Below are 12047 nucleotides of genomic sequence, written 5' to 3'. Positions count from 1 at the left end.
GGATCCTTTGCATATTAATGCCCCAGCTAAAATGTCACCTTCTTAGACAGGTGTCCCTGTTCACTCTACCTGAAGTATCTGTTCTTTCCTCCACCCCCCCCACCTCTTAATTCTCTCACACATTTCCTTGCTTTAACCTATTCTTAGGATTGAACTCTATTTATAACTTAGTGATCATTTTGTTTGTTACCTATATCCCGCTATTGACTGAGTTCTGTGAGCTTAAGACCGCATTTGTTTTGTGTCTCCTATATGTATTCCTGTGTGCAACTGTGGCACAGAGAAAACTTTTTCATGAATGACAGACAGAATACATGGGTTATTATCAACCCACTTTTCTTATGTTCTGATGACAAGAATGGCAAAGGACCAAAAGTATAGACTGGGTAGGGTCTCAAATGATGTGATGCCATTTATCCCAGGTCTCGCTTCATTAACAGCCTTACACATAAACTTTTGGCCTTACCTCTGAACTAAGCAATCCTTAAAGTCACAGAAATACACTAAGAATTGAAAGGAGAGTTATCACACTTGAAATTGGGATCTCACTATGGCCACAACTCCGGTAAATAGTAGTACTCTAGGATTAAATGTTATTACTCTATGAATAGGATTAAATATTATTACTCTAGGTGTAACACAATTCTATTAAGTTTTACTTTTGTTTGCTGAGAGCATTTAAAACAACAGTCTTTGAATTACTATTTTAGCTATACCTTCACATTTTAATTAACTGACAGCTTCAGAAATGGAAGTTGCCTAGACCCCTTCAACTTCCATGAGATCCTGAAATTAGAGGTAAATGTGTATTTTCTGTACTGTAATTTGATTATAGAAAACTTACGTGCATAGGACCTCCCTGGTGGCGCAGCGGTTGAGCCCTGGCTTGCGAAGCTGCCCGCAGCCTCTGCAGCACCGGTTCGATCCCCGGCCACCAGGCGAGGGTCCCACATAGCGCGCAGACCTCTCCTGCCGCCCGCTGCTCCCCTCAGCAGTGTACTTCGTCAGTCTGTCTGTTCTGCATCCTGCTCTGGCTCTGGTGAATTCTCTCACCCTCCCGCGCTTCTGACTGTACCCAGTGCTTGTATAAATAGATAAATAAGTCTTTAAAAAGAAAAAGAAAAAAGAAAACTTACGTCCATGGTAGTTTTATGTTTACCCTAGACACATGTATTAAGCATCTATTCTGTGCAATGTTTTGTATTATGTCCTGGAAAGAGGGAAGATATATCCTTGGCCTAAAAGGCCCTTTGTCCAGGTGGGAAAATAAACAAGCACAGCCCGTTACACACACTGATGGCTGACATTGTTCCTTGGAAGAGTAATTTGGCAAACAAGTATAAGATGCATGGGAAGGAGTAAAGACTGGATACAGTGAGCCAGTTCAGGCCTGTAATGATGAGGGCCTGAATTCAGTTGGGAGAAATGGGAATAGAAAGAGGCCTGGAGTGTGTGCTACATTAGAAAAAGTGTTGGTAGACATAGGCTCATCCCAGTAATGGGATGAAATATTTAATGATGACACCAAGGTTTGAGTCCATTTGACTTTGAAGGGTGTGGGAGAGCAGGTCATGCTTCAGCTTGCAGCTGCCCACAACCACACCTCCCTCGGCCAAGGCTATATGTCTGTGTCTTTATTCTCTTACTCATGAAACCTCTGCAGCCCAGGCCAAGACCTCAGACCTCAGACTCCCATGTCCTCCTTCATTGTATGCATCATTCCTTGTCTTAGACTTTCCCTTCTTCTGTGTTTTCTTCCAGTTAAGGATGGCCCGATCCTGTTCCATCACCAGGGTATTTCGAATGTTCCTGTCTTGAACCTAGTAAATAAATCCTTGATGCTTCAGAAATCATAGTTTGCCTCCCTCGTTCCTCAACTTGGACCCCGAAGCCTTGTCAATATGGGTGCCCCAGAATCAGGGATGGGATAGGCCAGGTTTCACTTAACTGCTGAGAGGGGCTCACTGAGATGGGATAAGATGTGGTGTAGAAGATCACACACTTGTGTGAAGTTGCACAGGAAACGCATAGATGGAAGGGATGCTGGAGATGCTGAGTGCTGGCTCTTACACAGAGGCTGGAATGGAAGATCCAGTGGGCATATCTGAGGAGGAAGCTGTTGAGGCAGAAGAGTTGAAGGCACCATTTTGCTGGAGAGCTGGAAGCCAAGACAAAAACTTAATTTCCCTGCTGAGATCTAGATAAGTATGGAGGCTGCTGAGTATAAGGCCCGGTTAAGTAGGCAGACTCATTCAGGTCCCATCTTGTTTGTGTCGGCATGCCTCAGGCAGTTGATAATTTGTGTTGTGACCAGACTAGTCCTTGTGGTTTTTATTGATTACAAGATGCCCTCAGCATAACTGCCAGGAGACTTTGCGGAAATAGAGGTTTATTACTTGCAAGACTTTGTAAGTTACACAGCACACCTGGGCCACAGTAATGTTGACTGGTGGGCAGGAGTGGCTGGAGTTGGGGGCGCATAGGGAGAGAGAGGAGGGTAGAGGAGAGACAAAATGGGCCTGAGGTGCTGCTTTTATTGGGGTCAAGGGAGGAAGGTCTAGAGTCTCCAGGGCTTGCTCTTTAATGGTGAATTTAAATTGTAAGAGTGGGAATTTGAAGCCCAGAAAGAGAGAAAGAAAAAGGAAACACTGTAAGTGGTCTCAAATGGTCAGTTATCTAAAAAACCAGGATCTGTAAAGCAAAGGTGTCCCAGTGCAGAGAGGCACCTGACTGTTTCTCCTTGTTAGGCTGGCGATGTTTACTTGAGCCCGCCCTCTTTGAAGTGGAAACCTGGCATCAGAGCTCAAGTCAGCTACTTCCATTACAAAAAGAAAAGTCAGCTGTTAGGCATTACATCACACAGCTCCTCCAGGACAGTTTCCCAGGCCAGAGGCCTTTGTCTCTCCCTCTCTGCTTCTGTGGTATTCTAGTTTCCAGTGGATTCTTATCCTCTTTGCCCTGCTTTATAGTTAGTGTGTGATTATCTCATCATCCCCTAGACCACTCCCTGCTTTGCTTTCCACCCGACCTGACCCCTTGCTTTGCATATTGAAATATGTTGAATGGCATTAATGTACTTTTTCCTAAGATCTAATGAAGGCAGTTGCCTTTGTGGGTGATGAAGCAGGGACTGAAACTTTTATTGAGGACTCAAGGTGGAACATAGGAATTGGTCATTCAAATTCAAGAAAAGGAAAAAGAAAGACTTTTGTCTCTGTGCCCCGCCTCTCCTGACTCTTGGTCACAGTTCAGCACAAAACTCAGATGCCTTCAGGGATGAAAGTCATTTTTAATTGGTTGTGGGACATCTGCTGTATAGATTTTATTAGTCATTGTTGAAACTATTTTTTTCCTCCAGGTTCAACCACCAACCTTCTAGCACAGGTCTGGGACAGACAAGTCCAGTCCTTACACTCTCTTCCTTATCTCTTCCATAACAGGAAAATGGCCTCTGCTTGCACTGAGGGAGAATGGGAGGCAGAGGAAGCTGCGGGATCTGACCCCAGAAAGCAGCTTCCCAGGACATTAGCGTGTGACTTATTTACAGAGGGCACCACCTCCAGATTTCTTTGTCACCCTTGGTCCTCAGGACTCATCTCCTTGCCTTCCATTCACTGTGCACATTTAAGCCCTAGCACTACCTGCAAGACTATTTAGAAGATGGGGTCTGCTTCAGGCACATACCATCTTTGGCACACTCAGTATCACTCAGTGGCATCCAGATTCTAGACCCTTTGAGGGTCCTCTAACTTACTGTACTCAAGGATCACCTCTACTGACCATTTTATAACCACTTTTTCTGAGGTGAGGAGAGCCAGACCACATTGTGTTCCATATCTTTCCTCTCTTTTGCTTTTGACTTGACTTTTTCTTCCCGCTTCCATTTGAGTAGCCTATAAGAGCTGTGGAATATTGATTTTCCATTTCCTCTCCTCATCTTCATGTCCCTGGGGCAGTTCTCCTTGCTCTGCTTTCTCATTTTTCAGTCTAGGGAGCTGCAGAGGTTATGCAGGGAGAGTATGAGTTACCCTGATTCTCTGGCTGCTCTGAGCTTCTCAGGCCAACCCTTCCAATCCAGTAATCTCGAGCTCTTTCTGAAAGAAAATTGAAAATGATGGAAAAAGAGCCCCAGGGAGTGAGAACTGTCATGGCCTGTTATAGTTCTTGCTGTCTGCTTTGAGACACTACCTTATAGTTGGTTTCAACTGTTTTCCCAATAGTAAGTGTGATTCTGATTGAGGGGAAAAGATTTGGGAATGAAACTAAAACGTTTGGGTAAGTGATGATATTCATGCTTGATTTTTTAAAAGAATTTTCAGCTGTATTGGAATTTTGAATGGAGGCAGCCTGTGCAGTTGTGTTCTGAAGGAATAGGATCTTGTTTTGGTTTTTAAAATCCAAATGGCTCTATAATGCTTTCCTCAATCCACCCCTTCTTATCCACTTGGCAGACTATTGCGATTAGAAAGAACAGAGCAAGTGAAACATAGTTCTCTTCAGATTTCATGTATAAGAAAATGTTTAAGTGCCAAAGAGCATGTCCCATTGCTAAGCAGCCAAATTAATGTATTTTAAGTATAAATTTACATGTCCTATAGATGAGGATTAAGACAAAATGTTACTATGACTTTAAATCCAATGCTCTAAAAAACTTGAAGGTAAGTCACGCACAGTCTGCTCAGCAACCACGTCAGGAGAAAATGGTAGCAGAATGGAAGGGTTGGGGCCGGTATAGACTCAGGACTGGTGCTCCACCACAGAGGTTGTCCAGGCAAGTGGGTCTTGAGGGAGCACTTTTAGCATGCATTTAAATGACAGCACTCACATCCAGAAAAGTCTATAAAAGGTTGAAAATGACTCAGGGTCCAAGGGTAGGGCCCTTGCTTTAATCAAACCTGGAGAATAAAGTCAATTGCAGAAGAAACCAGGACTCAAACCCTTCTCATCTCTGCATAGGACTGGCTGTTTGTGCTTTATGCCTAGAGCTCCAGTAGAGTGAGATTAACATTGTACCTCTGCACCGCAAAGGTTTAACAGGTAGGGAAGGGAATGACCTGGCAGTATGAGCTCAGAGGGCCAGTCGTAGGCACATAACAACACCCATGCCTCTCTCACTCTCCCCCAACAAGCTGTAAGGTACAGAGAAAGCTTAAAAATGGCATATTTCTCTGTAAGAAACAAAATCTCACAATAGAAACCACACAGGTTTTACACATGGAGGAATATGAGTCCCTGTGGTGAGTCTGCTTATACTGGAACTTGTTGGCCGTGACAGATGCAAGGACAGCTCTGGTTATGCTCTTGTGATACCTTATGATACCAAGTGGGTGATAAATGATCAGGTGGGTATCTTAGGATGAGGAAGAATGTTTAGCATAACAACATCTGTGTTATGACAGAATGATTTCAAATATGTTTTAGGGTCTATTCTTATCTTTATAACTTTATTTCAAAAAGTAGTCTTAAGAAAGGAAAAGAAGATAAACTCAAATGTTTGCTCTGCCTATCCAACTATTTACCAGTCCCTCAGACACAGCCTAGCTGCTCCATCTCACCTCTGGTAGGGAGAGGCTATTTTAATTAAAGTTATTGAGAGACTGCAGAAAATACATTAGAATGACTGAATTCTGAGCTGAAAATAAAAATAACCTTAAAAGCAACCTTGTCTGTAATGACTACTTCTTGCAATTTGCTAGGACCCACATAGATGAGTCATGTTTCAAGGAGAATCTCAGGGAAACTTCTACCCAAACCAATAATCTTATTGGGTGAAGAGTAAATTCTCTGGGCAAATATTTAATTCACAAATATCACTTTCCAACCTTCTCTACATACGTGTATAGTAGCTTACCTTTACTTTTTATACTGTTAGTATTTATTACAGAAAGGAAAACCTCTCTCCTGATCACTAATCGCCCACATGGACTATCACAGAGCTGTCACTTGCAGCTGTCAAAACCAACACAATCCACTGCAAGCAGACACATCCTGTCACACACATTCTCACAAGAGCAGAAACTGTGTTCTTGTGATGAAATGATTTGATTTCACCAGCGAGAATTTATATTCTTATAAAGCTATAAACCAGTGACAGGAAATTCTGTGTAGTTTAGAGAACCAGTCTTTCTTCTTAAGACACAACTATTTTAATTTCAGGATGATATTATACATAAGGTGAATGAGTTTTTAAAAATCAGTTTGTACAAATCTTTATAGTCAACCAGAACAATAAGCTTCTTTAATGGCTTACTAGTTTAGAAAGTACATTAAGCCTTTAAGGCTCCGAGGTCACATGTTGGTAAGTTCACTTCCTGATACCAAGCCTCAATTTTGAGCTTCCAGCCTTTGGGAGCAACTTACTTACATTGATGAACATTTTGAATTTAGGCCAAAAAAGAAAATAGCCCGTGGATCTAAGCTCTTAACAGAGCCTAACAGTCTTCCTACATCCAAGGCCCAAGTTTCTGAAAGACCCATAGCTAATGAGGTTATAACTTTGTTCTCTCTTGCTCTTCACTCAAGGCATAATTCAATTCGAAGACAACTCAACCTGTCAAATCCGGACTTCAATATCCAGCAGCTTCAAAAACAGGAACAGTTGACTGGAATTGGTCGAATTAAACCCGAGTTATACAAGCAGAGGTCATTGGATAATGACGATGGGAGAAGGAGTAACAGCAAAGCCTGTGGGAAACTGAATTTCATTTTAAAATATGACTGTGACTTAGAGCAGCTCATAGTGAAGATCCACAAAGCTGTCAACTTGCCCGCCAAGGACTTTTCTGGGACTTCAGATCCTTATGTCAAGATCTATTTGCTTCCTGATCGGAAAACGAAACACCAGACTAAAGTTCACAGAAAGACCCTGAACCCTGTGTTTAATGAGGTGTTTTTGTTCCCGGTGCCCTACAATGACCTTGAAGCACGGAAGCTGCACTTCTCTGTGTACGACTTTGATAGGTTTTCTCGTCATGACTTAATTGGCCAAGTGGTGGTGGACCACTTCTTAGACTTGGCGGATTTCCCCAGGGAGTGCATTCTTTGGAAGGATATCGAATATGTCACCAATGTGAGTGCAGCATTTTTTCATTTTGGGGGGCTTCTTGGTCAGCATGCAAGCAGATTACTTATACCTTCTTTTATTTGGGGGACAAAGTATAAAATTCATGCCAACGTACATATAGCCATTGCTTCAGAAACTCTTTGCTCCTCTCCAGAAATGGGTCTTTAACAATATCCATTTTAAAAATTTCAGGAATTATTCATGAAAGCAATATTAAAGAATAACATTCTCTCTTCTTGGCCTTCTAGTTCCTAGCTGTTCCCTTAGAGAAGATAGACACAGCCTATCCTCTTTCCACATTTTCTTTAGAGCTTTCTTCGGTTGTTTGTGCTAAATGCATCCCAGCATCCTAGTAACTGTGATCTGCAGCTGAGAAACCATAACTTTGAGAGACCATTGCCTGACCCTGAGTATCAGGTCGTTGCCCACGTTCCTGGGTCACCTCAGTCTCATTTTCTATGATCAGATCTCTAGCCTTAACCTCACAAGTGAGAATGACTGAGAAGAGTTGGCAACACATTTTAAAATACAGAATCCAAGTTATAAGGAGTTCAGTCTGAAAAGTACAGATACCGGCAAAACTAATCTGTAGAAGGTCAAATCCAATTTGGAACTTGGGAGAAAGGGCAGAAGTGCTATGTAGTGATGCCATATATTCATGTTTGCATTTTAAACACGAGACTGTGGTGGTGATATTTTTATTCCATTTGCGTCCTTTTCACAATCCTGCAGAGGTGAATTGACAGTCCTGAAATAGAAAGGAAAACTGAACTTTCTTAGGGTACTTCTGATATTTTAAAGCCACTTGTTTCTTTAACCTGCCCAAATTCCCCAAACAATGTCATTAGCTTGTCTTCTTGAATATGAGCCCTTATGAGGCCTGCGTGGTTTTTTTCCCCCTACATCCTAAGATACCAAGCACCATAATCATTGCTTGACTTTGATGATGATACAGCTTAAATGCTGAATCATCCCATTTAGTGATAAGCTCTCTGCTCAGGCGGAGAGCACACAAATACCCACATTAGTACTTTCTCATCCTCAGCTGCTTTTGTGCAGTGGGAACTCACCAACATTTAGCTATTCTAAGGAGCACCTCGCATCATGACCACAAGATACCAGTGCCAGTTGCTCTAATAAGCAAAGTAGAGCATGGGGTTTTGCTGGCCTTTATCATAATGGTGAGGAAATTGAAGAAGGAGCTGGAGGAGGTACAGAGAACATCAGGTGATGAAACTAGGGTGATCTGGGAGATTGGAGAAGGAACAGAGCTCTTCAGTCTTAAAAGGTTGTTATATATGTAAACCCAAAAATGGATTTTGGGGAAGCAAAGGTTGTATCGTAAATTCTAGTTGCCCAAATCACGAGGCAGCTTAAGGAGCTTTAAAAATACAAAACAGGTAGACTGTTTATATGAGGATGTGAATGACTCCAGAATGAACTGCTCCCTGGGGTATTGACCAAATCTCCTTGAATATAGGCTGAAACACTGCCAGTCAACAGTGATGAGGCTTGAGATTAAGTCTGATCTCAGTGTGATATCATCTAGTGTGATAGCAGTTCATAATTTTTAAAGATTTATTTTTATTCATTTTTGCATATAAGAATGGAGATGTAGGCCAGAGGTACAGGAGATGAGAGGATTCACCAGGGACAGAGCGGAGAGCAGAATAGGCAAATCTACTGAAATACACTGCTGAAGGGAGCAGCAGGCAAGACAGGAAAGGTCTGCTACGCAGTGTGGGTTAGCTCCCTGACCAGGAATTGAACCCAAGCCTCAGTGGATGGCAATGGCTTGATGGCACTGAAACTTTAACCCCTGCACCATCAGGGAAGCCCCCAGTTTATAATTTTTGACAAATAGATTCTATATCATAGCTGGCATGGTTACTAAAAAGCTTAACAGGAATCTTGCTATGAGTTGCCTTGTAGAGACTTTCCAGTGAGAATAAAACTATTGCATAGTGGCTATCAGAATTCTGAATAAGACTGATTCCTTTTGGGAAAGTCTCTTATTGCATTTTCCTTGTGGGCCTACAATGTTGAAAGTCAGCCTGCAGAGACCTTCAGATCAGTGCCATCTTAGCACTCTTCTGGGACTAAGAGCGTCTCATCCGTTGTTGGAAAATCCTAGATTTTCATAGAGTTGAGCATAAATTGAAATTATTTATCAAGGAAGAAAGGCCATAAGGATAAATATTTTCACTTGTTTCCTCAGGCAAACAATAAATTTTGAACACTGGGCTAGGCCTTGTATGGTCAATAGAAGAGGAGAGATCCTGAGAATGGAATGATAGATTATTTCAGATTTGTCATATATTTTCTAAAATTTCATTTTAAAATGATTAATGGGAGCTGTTTTGCTATACTGTTTGGAATGTGATTCTATAGAAACTGAGCATGAAGGTCTGAGATTTGCCAATGTTCAATTTTTATAACACAGCATATTCAATTTTTATAACCCGAGGCATATAATTTGTATGCACAAATTGGGGGAATCATTCAATGAATATCTGTGAACCTCCTGAAGAATCGTGCATCATTACTTCTTTGCTGAGCCTTGGGTACTCCCTCATCACATCCCCTCCCAGTCTGCTGCTGCCAAGAGGAAACCACCACCCTGTATTTTATTTATGTTGAGACATATTTGCAAGACATTGTATTATTGGGCATTGTCTATTTCTGCTTTTCGGAACTTTAATTTGACTTGGGTTATTTTTTGGCCTACATTGACTGTGACAGTTAACCACAGAGATGAATGAAGCTGTATTTCATGTATTTTCATTGGTAAACTATTCCATTCTGTTAGGTGTAACAAATTAGCTTTTTTATATTGATAATAGGTGGGTTTTTACTTTCTGGTCATCTGAATAATAGTACAGATAACACTTTTGTGCACATCTACTAATTTTCATGCTTGATAATTTATCCAGGATGTATTTCTAGTAGACATAAGGCATATAGACCTTCAACATTTTTAAACAATGCCAAGTTCTTTTTTTTTTTTAAATAATAAATTTTATTTTTATATTCCCCATACAATTGCAACCCCCCCATTCTGACCCCAATCCCTCCCCTCCCGCCCCTCACCCCCAAAAAGTGTCTCTGGTTCATAGTTTTTTGTTGATTTTGATTTTCGCTTTCTTATAGTTATTCATTTTTCTGGTCCCTTATTTAAGTTTTCTAGATTCCTGCTATGAGTGAGACCATCCGGTATTTTTCTTTTTCTTTTTGGCTTATTTCGCTGAGCATGATCCCTTCCAGCGCCATCCATGTTGCTGCAAATTGCATGTGTTTATCTTTTTTGAATGCTGAGTAATAGTCCATGGTATATATGTACCACATCTTCTTGATCCAGTCATCTATTTTTGGGCATTTGGGCTGTTTCCAAAGCTTAGCTATTGTAAACAGTGCTGCTATAAACATAGGGGTGCAGGTGTTCTTTGGAATTGATGTTTCTGTGTCCTTTGGGTAAATACCTAGGAGTGGAATTGCTGGATCATATGGAAGCTCTATGTTTAGTAGGTCCAGAAATCTCCACACAGCTCTCCATAGTGGTTGGACCAGTTTGCACTCCCACCAACAGTGCAGAAGAGTTCCTTTTTCTCCACACCCTCGCCAACACTTGTTGTGGCTAGTTTTTTTAATATGTGCCATTCTCACTGGTGTAAGATGGTATCTCATGGTAGTTTTGATTTGCATTTCCCTGATTACAAGTGATGTTGAACATTTTTTCATATGCCTGTTGGCCATTTGCATTTCCTCTTCAGAGAAGTTTCTTTTTAGCTCTTCTGCCCATTTTTTGACTGGATTATTTTCTTTGTTGTTGTTGAGTCTCATCAGCTCTTTGCAGATTTTTGTGATCAGTCCTTTATCATTAGTGTTGGGTGCAAAAATGTTCTCCCAGTTGGTGGGGTTTCTCTTTGTTTTTGTTATTGTCTCTTTTGCTGTACAGAAGCTCTTTAATTTGATGTAGTCCCAGCTGTTTATCTTTGCCTTCACTATCACTGCTTTGGGTGATGTGTCTGTAAAGATGTCTTTGATGTGCAAATCACGTAGTGTTTCATCTATATTTCCTTCTATGTATTTTATGGTTTCAGGTCTTATGTCTAGTTGTTTAATCCATTTTGAGTTGATTTTTGTGTATGGTGTGAGGTAGTGGTCAAGCTTCATTCTTTTGCATGTAGCGACCCAGTTTTCCCAGCACCATTTATTGAACAAACTTTCTTTGCTCCAATGCATAGTCTTTGCTCCTTTGTCAAAGATTAGTTGACCATAAATCTGTGGGTTTATTTCTGGATTTTCTATTCGATTCCATTGGTCTGTGTGTCTGTTCTTGTTCCAATACCATGCAGTTTTGATGATTATGGCTTTGTAGTAGAGTTTGAAGTCTGGGAGTGTGATGCCTCCATTTCCTTCTTTTTTTTTCAGTAGAGCTTTGGCTATTCGGGGTTTTTGGTGATTCCATATGAATTTCATCAATAATTGTTCTATTTCTATGAAGAATGCCATTGAGATTTTGATTGGAATAGCATTGAATCTGTATATTGCTTTTGGTAGGATGGCCATTTTAATAATGTTTATTCTTCCAATCCATGAGCAGGGGATGTCTTTCCATTTCTTTGTGTCTTCTTCTATTTCTTTTAACAGTGTTTTATAGTTTTCTTTGTATAGGTCCTTTACCTCTTTTGTTAGATTTATTCCCAAATATTTGATTTTTTTTTGTTTCAATAATAAAAGGGATGGTTTTTTTTGATTTCTTCTTCTTCAGATTTATTGTTTGTGTATAGGAAGGCTACTGACTTTTGCATGTTGATTTTGTATCCTGACACTTTACTGAACTGATTGATGAGTTGAATTAGTTTTTCTGTGGAGTTTTTGGGGTTCTCTATGTATATTATCATATCATCTGCAAATAGTGATAGTTTGACTTCTTCTTTTCCTATTTGGATTCCTTGGATGTCTTTCTCTTGTCTTATTGCTC

General features: G+C 40.7%; 1 protein-coding gene across 1 annotated transcript in view; it reads left to right on the top strand.

Annotated features, from left to right (window-relative positions):
* SYT9 (synaptotagmin 9) overlaps positions 1 to 12047 on the top strand; it is a 186880-nt gene that overhangs the window by 60495 nt on the left and 114338 nt on the right. The window contains exon 3 of the mRNA XM_037522761.1: positions 6523 to 7069. Within this exon, the coding sequence (XP_037378658.1) occupies positions 6523 to 7069 (547 nt within the window). The remainder of the gene's footprint in view (positions 1 to 6522; positions 7070 to 12047) is intronic.

Source organism: Talpa occidentalis, unplaced genomic scaffold (assembly GCF_014898055.3).
Source record: "Talpa occidentalis isolate TD23 unplaced genomic scaffold, MPIMG_talOcc4v2.1 talOcc4.3, whole genome shotgun sequence".
In the NCBI taxonomy this organism is placed as follows: domain Eukaryota; kingdom Metazoa; phylum Chordata; class Mammalia; order Eulipotyphla; family Talpidae; genus Talpa; species Talpa occidentalis.
The sequence above is the reverse complement of the archived record's forward strand: the minus strand, read 5'-3'. Positions and strand labels throughout refer to the sequence as shown.